The sequence below is a fragment of the Pantherophis guttatus genome, chromosome 2 (genome assembly GCF_059756535.1).
Source record: "Pantherophis guttatus breed Tessera chromosome 2, ASM5975653v1, whole genome shotgun sequence".
Taxonomy (NCBI): Eukaryota; Metazoa; Chordata; class Lepidosauria; order Squamata; family Colubridae; genus Pantherophis; species Pantherophis guttatus.
Window position 1 is genome coordinate 161,942,903 of NC_142064.1, and position 19,774 is coordinate 161,962,676.

At 42.9% G+C, this 19,774-nt stretch overlaps 1 protein-coding gene and 1 long non-coding RNA gene across 2 annotated transcripts in view; one reads left to right on the plus strand and one right to left on the minus strand.

Moving 5' to 3' along the window:
* Window positions 1-6,228, plus strand: part of LOC117660524 (E3 ubiquitin/ISG15 ligase TRIM25-like) — a 24,568-nt gene extending 18,340 nt beyond the window's left edge. The window contains exons 6-7 of the mRNA XM_034408688.3: window positions 78-140; window positions 5,599-6,228. Of these exons, the coding sequence (XP_034264579.3) occupies window positions 78-140; window positions 5,599-6,137 (602 nt within the window). The 3' untranslated portion in view covers window positions 6,138-6,228. The remainder of the gene's footprint in view (window positions 1-77; window positions 141-5,598) is intronic.
* Window positions 1-19,707, minus strand: part of LOC117660527 (uncharacterized) — a 26,858-nt gene extending 7,151 nt beyond the window's left edge. Inside the window, exon 1 of the long non-coding RNA XR_015732474.1 lies at window positions 19,598-19,707. This is a non-coding gene — a long non-coding RNA (uncharacterized LOC117660527). The remainder of the gene's footprint in view (window positions 1-19,597) is intronic.
* Window positions 19,708-19,774: the final 67 nt, after the last annotated feature.

The window sequence follows — 19,774 nt, forward strand, 5'->3', positions numbered from 1 at the left end:
CATACATTGAACGAATAAATGAACACATTTTAAAAACAGGCACTAAATAAATGTCTCAAATATCTTTAATCTTTCAGGAATCACAATGGTGCCATATGAACTATTACCCACACCCACAGATCGGAAGACTCTCCTAAAGTGTAGGTGCTTTTAGTTGATTTGTTACCCCAATATTACCCTCTGGAATGCTGCTGAATGTCAGATCTTGGCAAGTAACCTACTTACAATAGTATCTCTTCAGATGACCAGAATGCCTAAGGCAAATGGACATTGTACAAGGAGAGCCATGTTAGTCTATGGCAGGGGTCGGCAACCTTAAACACTCAGAGTGTTCACAAAAAGAGTCCTGGTGGCGCAGCATAACTAAAGCACTGTTATTAACAGTGTTATTAACACCAGCTGCCTGCAATTACTGCAAGTTCAAATCTCACCAGGCTCAAGGTTGACTCAGCCTTCCATCCTTTCTAAGGTAGGTAAAATGAGGACCCAGATTGTGGGGGCAATAAGCTGACTTTGTATAAATATACAAAAGTATGAAGGCTATTGCTTAACGCATTGTAAGCCGCCCTGAGTCTCTGGAGAAGGGCGGCATATAAATTAAAAAAAAAAAAAAGAGCCACAATCAGAAGCCGTCCATTCAATTCTGGAGCCATCCGGAAGTCCAGTTCCCCCACCATAGAGTCTCCTCCTAGCATGGCATCCTTTTTCCTCTACCTGTCCTAACCAAAAGTCCTATCAATTTTGGAGCGGACCAGCGACAGGGAGCCACAGCAGAGGGATGAAAGAGCCACATGCGGCTCCAGAACCGCAGGTTGCTGACCCCTGGTCTATGGCAACCAAAATTCAGACTTATTAATTTTATTTTATTTTAAGCTTTTGTAAGCTATCATGCCTTTTAATAATATTTGTTTGTCTGAAAAGGTGCCTCCAGACTTCTAAATGTAGGATTGAAGGAATCTTCTGAAAGGGTAAAGAATGGGTTCTTTCACAGAATCTAATTTCTGGGTGCAAAAGATAATATAGAACATAGAAAATGAGGAAAATCAGTCGGTCCTAGTTTGATCATACCAGAAAATTAAAATAATACTTATTATTAGAAAACACGCTCATGCTTAGTGAAACCTGCTCAGATTTGTACTGCTTCTAAGACAAAGGAAAGGAAACATCAGTGTGACTAATGTCCCACAGGTGCTTTTAAAAACACAACTGGACTTTCTTGATTTTTCTGGAAGACGTTTCACTTCTGACAACTTGGTACAGGTACTCCTCAACTTACATCCACAATTGAGACCAAAATTTATGTTGCTAAATGAGAAATTTGTTTTGCCTCACTTTACAATTTTTCTTGCCACACTTGTTAAGTGAATCGATGTAGTAGTTAAATTAGTAACACAGTTGTTAAGTGAATCTGGTTTTCCCATTGATTTTGCTTGTCAAAAGGTCGCAAGAGGGGACCACATGACCCTGGGACACTGCAACAGTCATAAATGTGAATCCGTTGTCAAGCATCCGAATATAAATCATGTGATTGAGGGAATGCTGCAGTGGTCATAAGTGTGAAATGCAAACCACCCATACTAACCAGGTGCTCCCCTACCAAAGCAACAACCCAACCTCCCGCAACAGAAGCTCTCTAAGGACCTCATTTAAATGAGCCCAAATACATGGCAGCAAAAGGAAATGGAACATCTATACAATACATTCCAACAAAATGGGATACCCACACAACTATCAAAAAGTCCCTGACCACTCAACCCAATATAGCACAACCAACACAAACCCTAAAAAAAATTACACTGCCATACATCAAGAATATCTCAGAAACAACAAATAGATTACTACAACCACATGGAATCAGCATGGCACAAAGGCCAGCTAAAGCCCTTCAAAACATCCTAAGCAAACTAAAAGACCCAGCAACCCCAGAAGAAAAAACAGGAGTCATCTACAACATACAATGTAAGAACTGTAACAACCACTATGTAGGACAAACAGGGAGAAGACTGGCAGAACATATCCATGAATACCAACTGGCAGTCAGAAGACATGATAGAAATTCTTTAAATTCACAACATATAGACCGATTTAAACATAGCTTCAATTGGGAAAATGTGACAATCCTAGACCAGACTAAGTCCAAAAATGCCAGAGAATTTCTAGAATCTGGCACTCAATAGACACATACACATTAACAACATCTATAGACCAGTGGTGAAATCCTCCTTGGATCGCCACCAGTTTGCTGCCTGCGCATGGGCAGTGCGCGGCAAATGCGGACTTCACGCGGAAAAAGAAGACTTCACTAGGTAAGTAGAATAGCAAAGGGGGGAACAGCTGTGCTGCGTGATTTAGCTTTGCTAGAAAGCAGGATTTCCTGCTTTCTAGCTAAACTAATCCGCCCAGTACAGCTGATCGTTGGAAATACCAGTTCAGATGAACCGGTAGCTTTTTTTTACTACTAGTTCGCCCAAACTAGTAGTTTTTATCACTACCGGTTAGCGAATCAGTAGCATTTCACCCCTGCTATAGACTATGCAAAAGAGATAATCAACCAGCCCAAAAGAAATAAGGATTCCAGCACCTCTCCACCAGTAATCAGCACTCAGATCAGCATAGATTAACTCCAAGGCCAACAATCAAGTAAGCAATATCCCAATCAAGAAACTGCCAAAAAGTCATGTAAACAGCCCAACCAAGCAATCTCTAAGACTGCCCCCACCCACACAGACAGGCAAGCCACCAGAATATAAACTGATAGCAAAATGCACTCCTTACTAGTGCTGATGATGTTACCTAGTTAGGGTAATGATACGTCTGCAAGAAAACAAGCAAGCTCAGGGAGCACCAAGGATCCCTCAAGCCAAAATCACTTAACAACTGTGTTACTAACCTAACAACTGCAATGATTCACTTAACTAATGTCGCAAGAAAGGTCATAAAATGGGATAGACAGGCAGGCAGGCAGGCAGGCAGGCGGACAGACAGACAGACAGACAGACAGACAGACAGACAGACAGACAGATGAAAGTATAACAATAACAATAATAGTTCTCAAGAAGAACATGATAGATTTCTATGTTGGGTACAAAAACAATAGAGAAAAGACTTTTTTTTTTCCAGAAGTCAGTCTGTCTCAGTCTCAGTCTCAGTCTCAGTCTCAGTCTGTCTGTCTGTCTGTCTCTGTCTGTCTCTTCCCTCCCTCCCTCTCCTGCATTTTCAAATACAGGCAAAGAGACAAAGTCAAATATAATATTGGTTTCTGGCCCTCTGGCTTCCTTCTCCTGCCTAAGTTGCTAGTCCTCCTAATCACCTGGTGTGTTTGCTATTTTTCTCAGCATGAACTTTTTTGTTGTTTGTGTATGGCACACAAAGTCTGTTGCAGTCCAAAATATTTTTATGGACAGCTTGCTTAAACTTGGTTTAAGCTGCCTGCCTTTACGTGGAGTGAAAGTCACCTCTGATTTATTGACTGTTATAAGAGGCTGTTTTTCTGTAGTCCTGGACAATGAACTCTCAGGAGAAGCTATGTCCTTAAATAGGACATCTTATGCTCCCTCTCTCCCAGTCCCGTTAGGTGAGTCCTTTTCGTTCCTCCAATTGCTGGGACAATTTCTCAAGACTCAATGTCTTCTCAGAAGCTCTACTGAAATGAGTAAGAGTTTCAAATGTGAAGGGAATCCTTTCTCATCTTGGCGCCCTCTGAACCATTTGGCATTACAGTTCAAAGACTTCCTAACCTACATGAGGATACCAAGAGCCAGACTGTCAAGCGATTTTTTTTTTTTTCTCTTTCTCTCCTGATGACTGCTGTGCTTAGGAAGTGGCATAAAAACCTATTTAATACCTTTGCACTTCCTGAACTTTAAGCGTCTGAAATGGTCTTTTATCAGGAAAGGCTGGACAATATAATTCTGTATGGTCAAGGTTCAACTTGCTTAAAAATTGAGGCTTAGTAAGTGTAAGTGTAATTGTAATTGTAAGTACTCTAGAACATTTTGTACGTTTTGCTTCTATTTATATTCACCTTAGTTTTATCTTGTTTTGTATTAGTTTTTTTAACCATTTATATTTTGTTTTGTATGTACTTACGGTACATACTACAGATTTTAAAAGTTTGCTTATAGATTTGATTGCTTATTTGTACCCTATGACTATCATTACGTGTTGTACCTTATGATTCTTGATGAACGTATCTTTTCTTTTATGTACACTGAGAGCATATGCACCAAGACAAATTCCTTGTGTGTCCAATCACACTTGGCCAATAAAAAATTCTATTCTATTCTATTCTATTCTATTCTATTCTATTCTATTCTATTCTATTCTATTCTATTCTATTCTATTCTATTCTATTCTATTCTATTCTATTCTATTCTATTCTATTCTATTCTATTCTTAGGCAAAACAAGTCCACTATTATTTTCACAAGCTTTGCTGTTTCCACTTCGCATCTTATCTGCATATAAGCAAACTAAACAAATGGCAAACCAAGGAATTGAAGGATGCAGGACATAAATGGCACGTCAGAATGCATTTCCTTCACGAGCCCTAGAGGATGTGTGCATACCGATCTTTAGCTACCCTTTGAGAATAATGATGGCTAATATTAAGACTACATTTCTTAACCATGAGTCATTATGGTACAGTTTCCATTTAACAGCCACAATGGGTGGGATCACAAATCACATTTAACCACATGATCGCTTAGCATGACAAGTAAAGGATCATGCTAAGATCTACTTTTTTAAAAAATATTCCTTTCTAATACTCCCTATCTATTTCCCTCCACACATACAGAGATTTATGTATGCACAAGAGGGCTCTCCAAACTTTTCAGCTTAATGACCCGTTCATGAAATTTCTGATTGTTCATCAACCTACATATTTCGATATGTGCAAATAATAAATACGACATTAAATAATACTACTACAAATAACTAAAAATAATATCATTAAATAATTAAAAAAAAACCTTGCACAATGCCATTTAGGGATCAATATTGACCATTTTGGAGATCTCTGTTCTAGTCTTTTCTCCGGCATAAAAACTGGCTGGATAATGTTGGCCAGGCGCTCTTGTCAGCCTAAACTGGAAAAATGAAAAACATCTCTCTATCAAACAGCACCGGACTAACGTGCTAGATAACAGTCCATGATTTTCAATGAAGAGTCCTTCATCCTGCAGTAGTTTGATTTAAGCTGATTGTAATTATTATTCCTGCCTTTCTATTTGGCACAAGTTTTCATTTCTTGAAAACTTGAGGCCCTGGTCAAATAGAGGCTTGCTCTTTGATTTTTTTTCTTCTGTGTGTAGCATTCTACCTGCTACATTGCACTGGCTGATCACAGCTAGCAAAAATATAGAATACGGTATGACTGAAGACTGTATCTGTCTTATTTCCCAGATTCATCAGTATCTGAGGGAAACATTCAAGAAATGGAGGTTCTCTGTGTTAGAATAAAAATAATCTTGCCTCCTAGTCTACTCAAATCTTCCTGGCATTCTCATCCTTCTTGTGGATAAATCTTCTAGACTGACAAAATTTAATGTTGCCCTCTTTTCTTTTCTTTTCTTTTTTTTTCCTTTCCATGCAACAGACTATTGTATCCTGAATTTTGATGCCACCACTGCCAACGAAGAGCTCTTCCTGTTTAAAGAGACTCACTCTGTGCTGAACATGGGGATTTTGTTGGAAACCTATTCAAAACCCACCCCTGGATTTAACCACTGGCCCCAGCTCCTTGGTACCCGCAGCCTCTGCGAGGGCTGCCATTATTGGGAGGCTGAGATTTCAAATGGCTGGCTGTGCCTGGGTGTTGCCTACAGCTACCGGCATAAGACCGAGAAATCGTGCATGTTGTATCTGATTGGCAGGAATAATTATTCATGGTGCTTGGAGTGGGACTCAGTGAATTTCTCTGTCTGGCATAATAATATCCAGACTGTGCTGCGTGGTGACTACTGCAAGACCATTGGGGTTTTCCTGGATTATGCTGCAGGCTCCCTGACCTTCTACGGCATCACCAGTTCCATAAACCTCATTTACCGTTTCTTAACCACATTCACTGAACCACTGTACCCAGCTGCCATGGTAAGCAGTGGGACTTCTATTACTTTGAAACGACACCCAGAATAGAGGCCAAAAAAGAGGAGGGGGGGCGGGAATCCCATCTTAAAAGCCCAGAGAGCTTTTACAGTTGCTGATAAAATTAACTTTTATCTCATGAGTGCTGTAGCAAGATTCCTTTTTTGGGTGTTCTTCCTTAGAACATTCTGGGAATGGCTGGGCAGGTGTTGAGAATTATTTTCTTATGCTCTACTGTTCCATCTCAAGAATGAAGAAATTAAGCTAGTTGTAGTTACAACCCAGGAAAGGTTCCCTCAAATCCATAGAATGGATTGGATCTCCTTGTCTTAGGGCAGAGGAGCCTTTGATTGCAAATGGGGAGATCCAACAAACAGATGCTCTTTCTCAGGCCCTGCATTAACATCTATACATATTACACCATACCTGTGTTGCAAAAATACTGATAACCATTAGATGGAAGACTCTAAATATTTTCTGGACAGCTACATTTTTTTTTTTTTTTTTTTTTTGCAGATCTATTAGCCCTAGCTTTATTTTTTTCCCAACTCTGGAATTCAAATTAAATTACTTTAATCCAGTGGTTCCCAATCTTTTTTTGGCCATGCCCCACCTAAGCATCTCTAAAATTTATTTATTTATTTATCAAAATTTATATGCCGCCCTTCTCCCGTAGGGCTTGGGGCAGCTTACACAATAAAAGAACATAATAAAATACTAAAACCAAAAACCGAGTTAAAATCCCCACAATTTAAAATCACACAGCCGATCAGGGGATTTGCTGAAAGAGCCATGTCTTCAGGTCAGTGCGGAAAGTGCAGAGGTCGGGAGCTGTCCAGAGCCCGGTGGGTAACCCATTCCAGAGGGTCAGTGCGGCCACAGAAAACGCCCTTGACCTGGGGGCCGCCAGCCGACATTGTCTGGCCGATGGTACCCGGAGGAGGGCAGCTCTATGTGAACGCACTGGGCGGTGGGAGGCCGGTAGGAGGTGGTCCTGCAAGTACCCCGGGCCCATGCCATGAAGAGCTTTATAGGTGAGAACCAGCACCTTGAAGCGGATCCAAAAGGCCACCGGCAGCCAGTGCAGCTCGCACAGGAGACGTGTTGCACGGGAGTAACGGGAAGTTCCCGTAACAACCCTCATGGCCGCATTCTGGACCAGCTTGAGCCTCCGGGTGTACCCCAAGGGCAGCCCCAAAATCCTGATCCCCCCCCCCCCCCGGTGACATATAATTCTTTGAGTCTTGTCTATACATATATTAAAAAGTGTTGCTAAGGTCTAAAGTCTAAACTCTAGATACCACACATTTTTGAATTGCCCCCATTAAAAATCAAATTGCCCCCCTGTGAGGCATGGGCCCCACATTGGGAACCCCTGCTTTAATATGACTAGTTTATACAGGTTGACTTCCAGGTAAAACATTGGGTTAGCTGCACAGAACATGCAAAATCTTAGTTCTTTTTCTTTCCTTTCACCTTTAAGTCAGACTTGATTCCTGATGATTACATGGACAAATCCAGGCAGTTTTCTAAGTAGCATTTTTGGAAGTAGTTTAGCATTGCTAAACTAGTAGTTCTAGAGTTGGGAGAGTGTGACTATAGGTAGAACTCAATTTATGATTACAATTGGGACTGGAATTTCAGTCCCTAAGAAAAGCATTAAACAAGTTATGATGTGCCTAGGCCTGATTTTATCATCATTTTTACCACAGTTGTTAAGCAAATCACCCTGGTCATTAAATGAATCACATAGTTGTTGAGTGAATTGTGTGGTTGTTAAGCAAATCCAGCTTCCCCAATTGATTTGCTTGTCGGAAGCCGGCTGAGAAGATCACAAATCATGATCACGTGAAACACAAGTCACTGCAAATTTTATAAATGCGAGCCAGTTGTCAAGCATCCAAATTGCGATCACAGAGGTAACTTCAAGGGTGGGTCGTAAATCATTTTTTTCTGAGGCCATCGTAACTTTGAACCATTGTTAAATGGTCATAAGTCGAGGACTACTTGTAGCCAAGGTCATCCAGCTGGCCTTTGTACCCAAAGTAAGGCTAGAATTCAGGTTTTCCTAGTCTTAATCCACTAGATTTTGGAGGCTTCCCCAAGTTTATGGGCAACCAAACTCCTAAAGTGAATGGCTAGCTAGTCTGAAAACCCTTATTAGAACAACAGCCTGTCCATCTCAGCGCATTCTAAGATCTTATCTATTAGTTCTTCCTCCATTGGACAGATTAACAAAAGAAATCAAAGAAAAAGAAGAGACAGAATATTATAGAATATGGAATAAATTGTATAACTGGTTAAAGACTAACAATAAAGAACAATAACTATTAGGAGAGAAAAATAGAAGTACAAAATAGAGAGGTATCATATGTTCGGAGTGGAATAAAAATGTATATAATATGAAGGTAGAAATGTATAATAGTAAAGAGATAACTAAAATGTATAGTTCTCTATAGGGGAAAAAGGAAAAAAAAAAAAGGAGGGGAAGAAGATGGAATAATAGATTAAGATAAAAGGGAAGAAGAATTAAAGTAATAACTGGAAGACCACTATGAAATAATGCTTAAATATGATAAGTTATTTATATATTGTATGTTGTATAAATGTCCAATATGTGTTCTAATAAAATTACAAATTAAAAAAAAAAGAACAACAGCTAGTCATATATTATTTGTAGAGACAGGATCATTCCCTCAGTTATGTAATTAATGCGCTTCCCTGAGTAACTGGATGAACTTTACAATCATTAGAACCTCTTGATGGGCTATTTCAAGTTAAATTTTAAAACTCTGTTATTGTTAAAGATCCTCTGCTGGAAATGACTTGTCCATAATTTGTCTTGGTTGACCTCCCGGGTAAGCGCATAGAAACTCCCTCCTGCAGCACCAACTCCCTGACTTGCATGTGGCCTGCACCAGTGTTCCCAGTTCCCTCAACCTCCAATGCAAATTGTACAGGGTCTGCATTGGCTCCTCTGCAGCCACCCCACCCCCTCCCTGCAGGCAACATCCCCACACTTCTTACCTGCGACTCCAGCTCTCTTCCTGTTTAAAGATCTGCCAGTTTTGGGGTTAGCATGGTTACCGGACTGCCTGGGATTGCTAATTGATGACCTCATGCCTTATATGACCATATCACCTAGCAACAGCAATCCCATCCTAATTGCTGTCATAACACAACGGTTACTTGTAATACTCACACAAATGGTTTGTTTTTGATCCAGTAGCATATTTGCTGAAATCCTTCTTGAGATACACAAAACGCTTTTTAAAAAAAGATTTTACAATGTTTGCGGTCTCTATGGGCTACACTTCGCACAAAGGCAAGCCCCACTGTGACAAAGTGTCGCGTGTGAAATAGATGCATAGTCCTAAATAAAAAAGGAGCCTATGCCCAGACCACAAACTCTCTTCTCCAAGACGTTTGCCTGACTTAGATGAATCACAATGCTAACATCATGAATTGGTCACAGCGATTAATTTATCAGGGAGGAAAATGCACATGTGGGCAGTTTGAATATCTTTTTTTTTTTTCTTTTATCCCTTTGAATCAGTGATGGCTCCTGGCAACTGTTTTGGACAAGTCCCTGCAGTTTTCTTAGCAAGATTTTTCAGAAGTGGTTTTCCGCTGCTTCCTTCTTTCTAAGGCTAAAAGGAAGTGAGTGGCTCAAGGTCACTTTCAAGGCCCAACTGGCTTTGTGACTAACATGGGACAAAAACTCACTCTCTCCCAATTTCTATCTGGCACCTTAACCGCTACAACTCACTGACTCTCCTATATATCACTTACATGAGTTAAAAAATCACCTCATCATTTCACACGAATCAGTGCAGACTTACTTACTTCTTGTGTGTGACCTTATGTGGTTACAATATTGCTATGTCTAATGTCTAACAAACCACAGGTAGTCCTCAAGTTACAACAAAGACAACAAAATGGGACTTGAACTTTGCTGCTAAGTGATGCGGTCATAAACCATGACATGTGACTGCATCGCTTAACTGTGGCGATTCCAGCAGTCCGTCGTTGTTGTCATTAAACCAAGACTGTGCAAGTCATTAAGTGAGGACCTCACATGAATACAACTTCCAACTTCCTGCTGGCTACTCTGTTGACCAGGACTGCCAAACTTGCGGCCCACAGGCCGGATCCATCATGCACTGGCCAGGCCCCAGGGGAGGATTCTATTTACCTTTATTACCAGTTTGCAATGGGGCCGCTCGCCCACATGCTCTTCTGCACATGCGCAGAAGTGTTATTATGATGTTATTAGAGCCACCCGCTGGTTTTACTACCGGTTCTATAGAACCCACCAGTGCCACGCCCATGCCTGGTTTAGCAAAGGGGAAAAAAATTCATGATACATCATGTGATGACACTGTGATGACGTGAGTTTGACACCCTTGCTGTTGCGCATGGGAAAAGTTGGAAATTGCAATCACACGACTGCGGGGATGTCGCAATGGCAGGAACATTGGGTCCATCATAAATCCCTCTCACTCAGTGCTGTTGTAACATTTAACAGGGTTGCTGAGGGAATGGTTATAACCTAAGGACTACCTGTACTTCTGAATTCTATCTCTCTGACTGCCCTTAGATGAGATTAAGGGCCGGAGCAGCAAATTAGGAAATGGCCTGAGAGCGTGATACATTTTTGACGGCTGAAAAAGCAACTGAGATGCAGGATTTTTAGTTAATTTAGCCCAGCTGCATCCAGGGGCATTATCAGTTGCATATCTAATTACTGTTCTTGGCTGCCAACAGGAAAAACAAAGAAACTTTCTGAGACTCATTGCCTGGGAAACCAAAACCAGACTTTTTAAAAATGTTCTCTGAATGAAAAAGGACCTGTAGAAGATTTATCTAAGTCAGTGGTTCTCAACCTTCCTAATACCATGACCCTTTACAGTTCCTCATATTGTGGTGACCCCCAACCATAACATTATTCCTAAAACCATTGAAAATATGTGTTTTCCGATGGTCTTAGGTGACCCCTGTGAAAGGGTCGTTCGACCCCCAAAGGGGTCCCGACCCACAGGCTGAGAACCACTGATCTAAGTGGTCACTAAAATGGCATAGAATCAATCAAAACAAAAAAGGGAAGGAAACTTAAACCTTAAATCTACTTACTGGTTTCTGCCATCAGAACACCAGAATGGTTTTCTGAAATGCACCGATTGTTTATTATGAATTGCTTATAATAAGTAAGTGCAATTGATTGAGGAGATGGAGAGAAATAAAATCAATTAGCCATCACAGAACAGATCTGCTATATGCAGCGATATTCCTTAGTTCAATTATACAATGGCACACTTTTAAGAAAAGGAGCAACACAATCCTTAAGGAAGTTGTTTTGAAACTTGGAACCCAAATCATTCATCACCATCTGGGGGTGAAAATAAAAGCCCACCAGTACACCCCTTCTTCCAAGAGTTCTCTAATAAAAGATATTTGCTAAAATTAGTCCTGTCAACCTTCTCTGGTTAACTCTGGGCTTCTGAGCCCTTCCACCACGGTAAATGCATGCCTTTTTTTCATGAAATCTACATGCCAGATGGTTTAGAGAGTGCTCTTGGTCCACATGAAAAACAGATTTTTCATTTTGTCACATTTGTCAGACCAGTGGTGAAATGCTCTGAAGTCTACTCTGGTTCGCTTTGCTACTGGTTCGCTGCGTGTGTGCATGCGCAGTGTGTGCCAAATGCGCAGGTGCACTGCAGGCGCTACCACACAGCACTAAAAAAGGAGGCTTAATAAGCCTTTTCTAATGTAAATAGAACAGCGAGGAGGGGGGGGGAAACAACTGTGCCGCGCGATTTAGTTTCGCTAGAAAGTAGAGTTTTCTGCTTTGTAGCGAATATAAATCACGTGGCACAGCTGATCATTGGAAATACCGGTTCATCTGAACCGGTAGCATTTTTTTACTACCAATTCACCTGAACCGGTAGCTTTTATTATTACCGGTTCAGGCGAACTGGTCCAAACCGGTAGCATTTCACCCGTGTCAGACTCCCAAGCTGCTTAATGATATTTAAGAACAAAAATCATAAAGATTTTTTAAAAATTAGCCCCAAATGATATAATACAGGGTTTGTGTTTTCTAATCATAAAAGGAGATGCGCAGACACCAATCTGATTAAAGACAGAACTTATGCAAGAAGGTTGCTCATTGCATAGTGCTATCTGATCACAAAGCAGAAGAATACTGTTATTGTAAAAATTGGACATATGCTGTGTTTGCCCATAACAACATGGTACAGAAGGTAAAGGTTTGTGACTGTGTGAAGTTTTGCACTGCTAACTATCATTTCACATCTAAAGAAGTATGCTCAAATACACTAAATCCGTGATGGCAAACCTATGGCACGCATGCCACAGGTGGCACGCGGAGCCATATTAGTGCGCATGCCAGCTCAGCTCTGGGCGCATGCATGCGCCGGCCAGCTGATTTTTGGGCCTTCTGGACCCACCAGAAGTAGGGAAACAGGCTGTTTCCTGCCTCTGGAGGGCCTGGGGGAGTGGAGAAGACCTGTTTTTCTTTCTTATCTGGTTCCAGATCCTCTATTTATCTGGGAAGGGCGAAAACAGCCTTTCCCACTCCCTCGGAGACCTGAAAGGCCCCATTTCCCAACTCCCGGTGGGACAGGAAGTGATGTTTTTTGCTGTCCCCAGCCTCCAGAGACACCTAGAGGGGCTCCTAGAGACTCCTAGAGAGGCTCTGGAGGCTGGGGACAGCAAAGAATGTCATTTTATCTTATCTTATCCAGGAGGGGGGAGCGGACCTGGCAGGTATCACGCAGACCTGGTTGGGACCGGAGGGAGGAGTCCCTCTGGTCAAGATGTGCCCACCAGGTTTCAGAGCATACCATCAACCGAGAGCCCAGGGGAGGGGCGGGGGGGTGGCGGTTATTATTAAAGAAGGTCTTGGTTTGAGGGAGACCACTGTGCCTCAGATTGCCGGATGTGAGTCCCTCTTCGTGAGATGGGGTCATGGGGTTCAGATGGGCTTACTGCTTGCGTACCTGGCTCCCTGCCACGTGGCAGCAGCCCTGCCTGAGCTCCTCGATGTGATAGCCACGGTGGCAGTTGATACACCCAGGCTTATGGTCATGGGTGATTTCAACTTGCCATCCGTTGGTGAAACGTCCGGGATGGCTCGGGAGTTCATGGTTTCCATGACGGCCATGGACCTGACCCAGTTAGTTCATGGCCCCACTCACGGGGGGGGGGGGACACACTCTAGACTTGATTTTTGTCTCTGGCCAGTGGTTGAGTGATCTTGTTATAGGGGATATAGACATGGAACCCTTGTCATGGTCAGATTACTCACTCCTTCGTCTGGACCTTCGTACCGCTACACCCCACCGCAGGGAGGCGGACCCAATTAGATGGGTCCGCCCCAGGCGCCTGATGGATCCTGATAGGTTCCAGACGGAGCTTGGGCCAATTCCTGATGATCTGGCACACGACTCGGCCGAGGACCTGGTAGCTGCCTGGGATCGGGCAGCTGGTGGGGCCTTGGATCGAGTCGTGCCTTTGCGGCCTCTGACCCGGTGTCAATCCCTCGCGGCTCCTTGGTTCACCGAGGAGCTGAGGGAGATGAAACGCCGGAAAAGACGCCTAGAGAGCGGTTGGAGGGCCAGTCGCGCTGAATCTGACCGAACTCTGGTAAGGTCGCATATTAAGACCTACCTAGTGGCAATAAAGACGGCAAAGTTTAATTACTTTTCCGCCTCTATTATGTTATCAGGGAATCGTCCGGCCGCCCTGTTCAGGGTAACCCGCTCCCTTCTTCACCTGGGAGCGCGGGAGGATCCCTTGGAAGGCAGGGCGGAGGATTTCAGACAATACCTACATGACAAAATCGCTCAGATCCGGGGGGACTTGGACTCTGACTGGGTAGATCAGGGCAGGGTGATGAGGAATAGTCTTGAGAATGTTATCTGGGAGGAGTTTGATGCTGTGACTCCCGATGATGTGGACAGGATTTTGGGGAGACTTAGTGCAGCCACATGTTTATTGGACCCGTGTCCCTCCTGGTTGGTACTGGCCTCCCGGGAGGTTACACGAGGCTGGCTCCAGGGTGTTATCAACGCTTCGTTGAGTGAGGGTCACTTCCCCGCCGCCTTGAAAGAGGCGGTGGTGAGGCCTCTCCTCAAGAAGCCGTCCCTGGATCCGGCAATATTGGCCAACTACCGTCCTGTCTCCAACCTTCGCTTCCTGGCGAAGGTTGTTGAGAGTGTGGTCGCGCAACAGTTTCCGCAATTCCTGGAGGAAACATCCTATCTAGATCCGTTCCAGTCGGGTTTCAGGCCTGGGCACAGCACGGAAACGGCATTGGTCACATTGGTTGATGATCTCTGGAGGGCTCAGGACAGGGGTTGCTCCTCTGTCCTGGTCCTGTTAGACCTCTCAGCGGCTTTTGATACCATCGACCATGGTATCATGCTGCACCGGTTGGAAGAGTTGGGGATGGAGGGCACCGTGTTACGGTGGTTCTCCTCCTTTCTCTCTGACCGGTCGCAGTTCGTGTTGGCAGGGGGGCAGAGGTCGACATCGAGGCCTCTTATATGTGGAGTGACTCAGGGGTCGGTCCTCTCGCCCCTCCTGTTCAACATTTATGTGAAGCCGCTGGGCGAGATCATCCGTGGCTTTGGGGTGAAATACCATCAGTACGCTGATGACACTCAGCTGTACATCTCCACCCCAGGCCACCCCAACGATGCCCTTGAAGTGATGTCCCAGTGCCTGGAGGCTGTACGGATCTGGATGGGGAGGAACAGGCTCAAGCTCAACCCTTTCAAGACTGAGTGGCTGTGGTTCCCGGCATCCCGATATAGTCAGTTGACTCCATCACTGACTATTGGGGGCGAGTCTTTGGCCCCCACAGAGAGGGCTCGCAATCTGGGAGTCCTCCTGGATACGCAGCTGTCCTTGGAGGAACATCTGACGGCTGTAACCAGGGGGACCTTTTGTCAGGTTCGCCTGATTCGCCAGTTGCGGCCCTTTCTTGATCGGGATTCCCTGTGCACAGTCACTCATGCCCTCGTAACCTCTCGCCTTGATTACTGCAACGCTCTCTACATGGGGCTCCCCTTGAAGAGCACCCGGAGGCTCCAACTGGTTCAGAACGCAGCAGCGCGGGTAGTGACGGGAGCAGCGTGGCGCTCCCATGTAACACCGCTCTTGCGTGAACTGCACTGGCTCCCGGTGGTCTTCCGGGTGCGCTTCAAGGTGTTGGTTATCACCTTTAAAGCGCTCCATGGCATAGGGCCTAGCTATCTTCGAGACCGCCTGCTGCCACCAACAACCTCCCATCGACCCGTGCGCTCCCACAGAGAGGGCCTCCTCGGGGTGCCATCAGCCAAACAATGCAGGCAGGTGACCCCCAGGGGGAGGGCCTTCTCTGTGGGGGCACCCACCCTCTGGAATCAGTTGCCCCCAGAGATAAGGAGAATCCATGACCTCAGTGCCTTCCGACGTGCCCTTAAAACCTTCTTTTTCCAACAAGCCGGGCTGGCCTAATTCTTTTTTAAGTGTTTTTAATTGTTTTGTTTATCGTTTTAATTAATGGGGCCAAATTTATATATATATTTTAACTGTATTTTAATATTTGTATTTGATGTTTTTATTTGGCTGTTCACCGCCCTGAGTCCTCAGGGAGAAGGGCGGTATACAAATTCAAAATAAAAAAATAAAAAAATAAAAAAATAAAATCCTGTCCCACAGGGAGTTGGGAAATGGGCCGTTTCAGGCCTCTGAGGGAGTGGAAAAGGCTGTTTTCACCCTTCCCAGATAAATAGAGAGGATCTTGAACCAGGTAAGACAGAAAAACGGGCCTACCAGGCCATCATGTGCCACGAGTGGGGGGGGAGGGGAGTTGCCCACGCATGCGCGTGGGCATGTGTGTGCACGACCCTTCCCCTCCCCCTCCTCTCCTGGCACGCGATGGCAAAAAGGTTAGCCATCACTGCACTAAATGATTCCCTTTTATAACATATAATTCTATCACAGGATGTGATTTATTTGATTTTGGCTTACTTTGGGAGGCCAGCTATCATGTGTAAACTATGGCTAATGACATCACTTTTGGTGAATTCAATTAATTCAATAAAAATCCTTATTGAAGAACCAATGGATTGGCTTGCATTGCAACATTCATTGCAAATAGGATGCTACCTATTATGAGATGAGAGAAGGCCGGCTCTGCTGATATGCACATGTCCTGAGAGCAGCACCTTCCACTGTTGCCAAGACTGCCTACTAACTAAAAGGCAATGGCCGGACACCTCGTAGGTGTCCAAAACAGAGATGGCAAGACACCATCAACGAAGATATGCAAGCCGCAGGCCTGTGCCCTGGAGACGCAGCTAACCATGCAAAGTGGCGCTCAATGATTCGAAAAGTGGATCCTGCACCTGCAGGAATACACTAGGAAGAAGAAGGATGCTTCCTATTATATAAATAAGATTATAGATCAATCTGTTCTTCTATTACATCCTTGGAATTAATAGACTAATCAATAAAGCTACTGAGCATGTACACACACCCAGAGAGAAAGAGAGAGTGGGAGGGAAAGAGAAAAAAACAGGAATTTAGTTTAAGCATCAGGTAATTGTTTAGTTATTGCTTCACTCCATGAGGAGAGGAGCCTATATCACCTCCCTCAGTTATCAGATCTATACAGTGGTTGAACTCCCACACTCTTACGAAGTGAAACTTACTATCAACCAGACTCTCTTCCTATAACAAGACCATTATTTTGGATCCTTCAAAATAATGCTTCCTTCTGTGGAACTTGAAGCATAAAATTTCAGTAAACATTTGGACAACTCTATTTGTCTTCAGTTTTCAATCTCCTATGGCTGTAGTCTGAATCCTGTGAAATTACTTCTTGGATCAGCACTGCCCTTTCCCCTAAATTGCCTAATAGCATTTGTTGATCTGGATTTATCTTATTCTTTGAGCCGTCTTCTTGGTTGCCAAATATGTGCAGTTAGTGCATGCCTGTATAAAGGTAATACCTGGTTTTTCTACCTTTGATCATTCAGATAATTATTGCTAGCTGAAGAATGAATTCCCAAGCATTGTACTTGAAGACCAATAATAAAGGTTAGGCTACATCCTTAGTTCAGGAACAGAATACAGGTAGCCATTGTAACTTTGAATGGTCACTAAACAAACTGTTGTAAATCGAGGATTACCTGTACTTTTATAGATTTTTCAGGGGGAAAAAGACAGAAAGTCAGTATCATTTACAGTTCAATGGCCATGGGTTAGATTATCCTCTTTTTCTCACTAGCAGGATAACCCACTGGCTGATCAGCCAATGGAATAAATAACAATTACTTAAACTAGCTAGAGATAAAAGGAGTATTAAACCAAGGCTGAAAAGATCAGTACAGCAACCAGTTATCTCTGGAGTTTGTTTTTTGGGGATATTAGATATCTGCATACGTTGCAGAAATTTCAGTAAACGCACACATCAGACTAACTGATTTCTAGCTTCTTACCTCACATGACCTCAAGACAGACATAAATCTTCAGGACATCCAAATGTGCCCACAAGAATCCAATTTCCAGTCTTAATCCTGTGCCAGGAAACCTAAGGATTGAGTAGCAAAGGAAGCCAAATGTATAATTTCCCTCCCTCTTATAGAGAGGTGTTGGAAAGGAAGGATTTATATTGTTTACTCTTTTAAAACTGAATATTTATCAAGAAACAATTGTTTTGTATTTAGCAAGATTTAATATTTGATGCTTTAAAAGGGTGATTAACTTCCCTGCCAAATAATTAATATGGGTCTAGGTGGCAGGTGTTGCCTGTCAGTTTGCCTGTCAAACTGCTTTCTTGTTGATGTTATTTCTCTGTGCATTTTGACTGTTAATTTTTAAAATATTCAGTGATACTTAGTGCGAATTAATGTTAACCATATTTTGCACACACACACACTGTTATACAGTCACAGTGGCTAAAATAAAACATTTTACATCCACTTCTCATTTAATGACTGCACACCATTCCAACAACCAGACTGTTAGGCAAAATGATCCTATGGGAATGTGACGTGACAGAGAGAGATTGAAAGAGTAATAGTTTACTGCCTTTCCTTTCAGATGAAGTTCTCTTGTAGCTATGTCAACATTACTTTCACTCCAGTGTGTCTTGCAAAGCACATGAAATTTGGTCATAAATGTGTCCGTTGGTTTATTTTTTAAAATCACCATTTATTACTGTCATATTTGCAAATGGTTGCTAATCAAAGGAAGATGCTAAACAAGGAGTGAATGTAAAACCTTTTCAGGATCTGCTAAAGAGGGGGATTTTATGCCACGTTGTCAGTCAGAAACAGGAGGTAGTAATTATTCTGGATTGATTAAACTGACTACAAAAGCATTTTCTTACTGAAGGATAAAGGCCAGTTTTTATATAACCTATTCTGCTTCCAGTTTCTAGGAAATTTTCAGATGTTCATATTTGAAAATAATCTGTTTCTGCTTGCAGTATAATCTGCATGTACATTGTGTGGGAAAGCTATGATGCTATCTCTATCGCTGATCATTCCTCATGCAACATGTATCACTGCATGCCAAGGCTGGAAAGCTGATCAAACTTCTGGCCCAGGCCTCCCCGTTTGAGTTCGCACAGCAAAATAATCTCTGCATTCCCAATCAAGGAAATACTTAGCTACAATAATAAAACATGAAGAATTTCACCCAGATTGTGAATGTAATCCACAGCTGGAAGTTTGGGAGCAACACACAAAGCATCAGCTAATCCCAAAACTATCAACTCAACATCAAGGGGGCTGTAGTTGCAGTTCCTTTTGTAAAAGTACAGGGGTCTGTTCTCTAACCTTAGAAGGCACTGTAAAAAAAAGTAGACAACTAATTAAAAGAAATGTCTTAGGCCTCGTTTGACATTAGATGTGAAATACAGTGGATGGTTTTTGGCCTGTTATAATGGTGGCCTGGTTCTTGCATTTAACATTTGAGGTGGGAAGTTAAGAGTCCAGAGTCAACTTTGAATCAGGCAGCTTCAAAGCCACATTAAGCTATTAATCTCTGGTTTATGGTTACCATAAAGTGATAGTACAGGTGACTGCAGGTTTCAACTCTGAAAAACATTAAAACAAAAATGTGGGGTTTTTCTCAGTTTTTACAACTAACACCAGACGTATGTTTGGGCTGTATCAATTCAAGCACAGGTGAATTCAAGCATAACCCAACTCTCTCCAATTTTTTTTTTTAAAAAGATTCTAGATGATTCATTTCTAACTTTTATTGGTGAAGAAACTAGAAAGTGAGTAATAGTTCATGACCTCATCCTAAATGAAAGTGACAGAAGGCTCAGAAGAAAAATACAACCAAAATATCCATTTAGACCCACCTGGAGCCTGAAAAATAAGGTGTAACACCAATCGCCTCAGCAGGAACCAAGACCTTGGAAATAAGAAAGCCGATAGATCTTGATCTAAAACGAACCAAATCAAGTCGCCCAAGCGCACCTTTACTCCTTGATCACGCGATCTTCAAGAAAGAGGGTCAACCCTTCGGCAAACAAGGCACCTTGGGAGGGAGGCAGAGACTCCTCGATTGACCTCTGTCATCCTGGGTTGGTCGAGCAACCAGAGATAATCTATGTTCTCTACGCGCGAGTCTCCTCCTTCTTCTCCTCCGCCTCC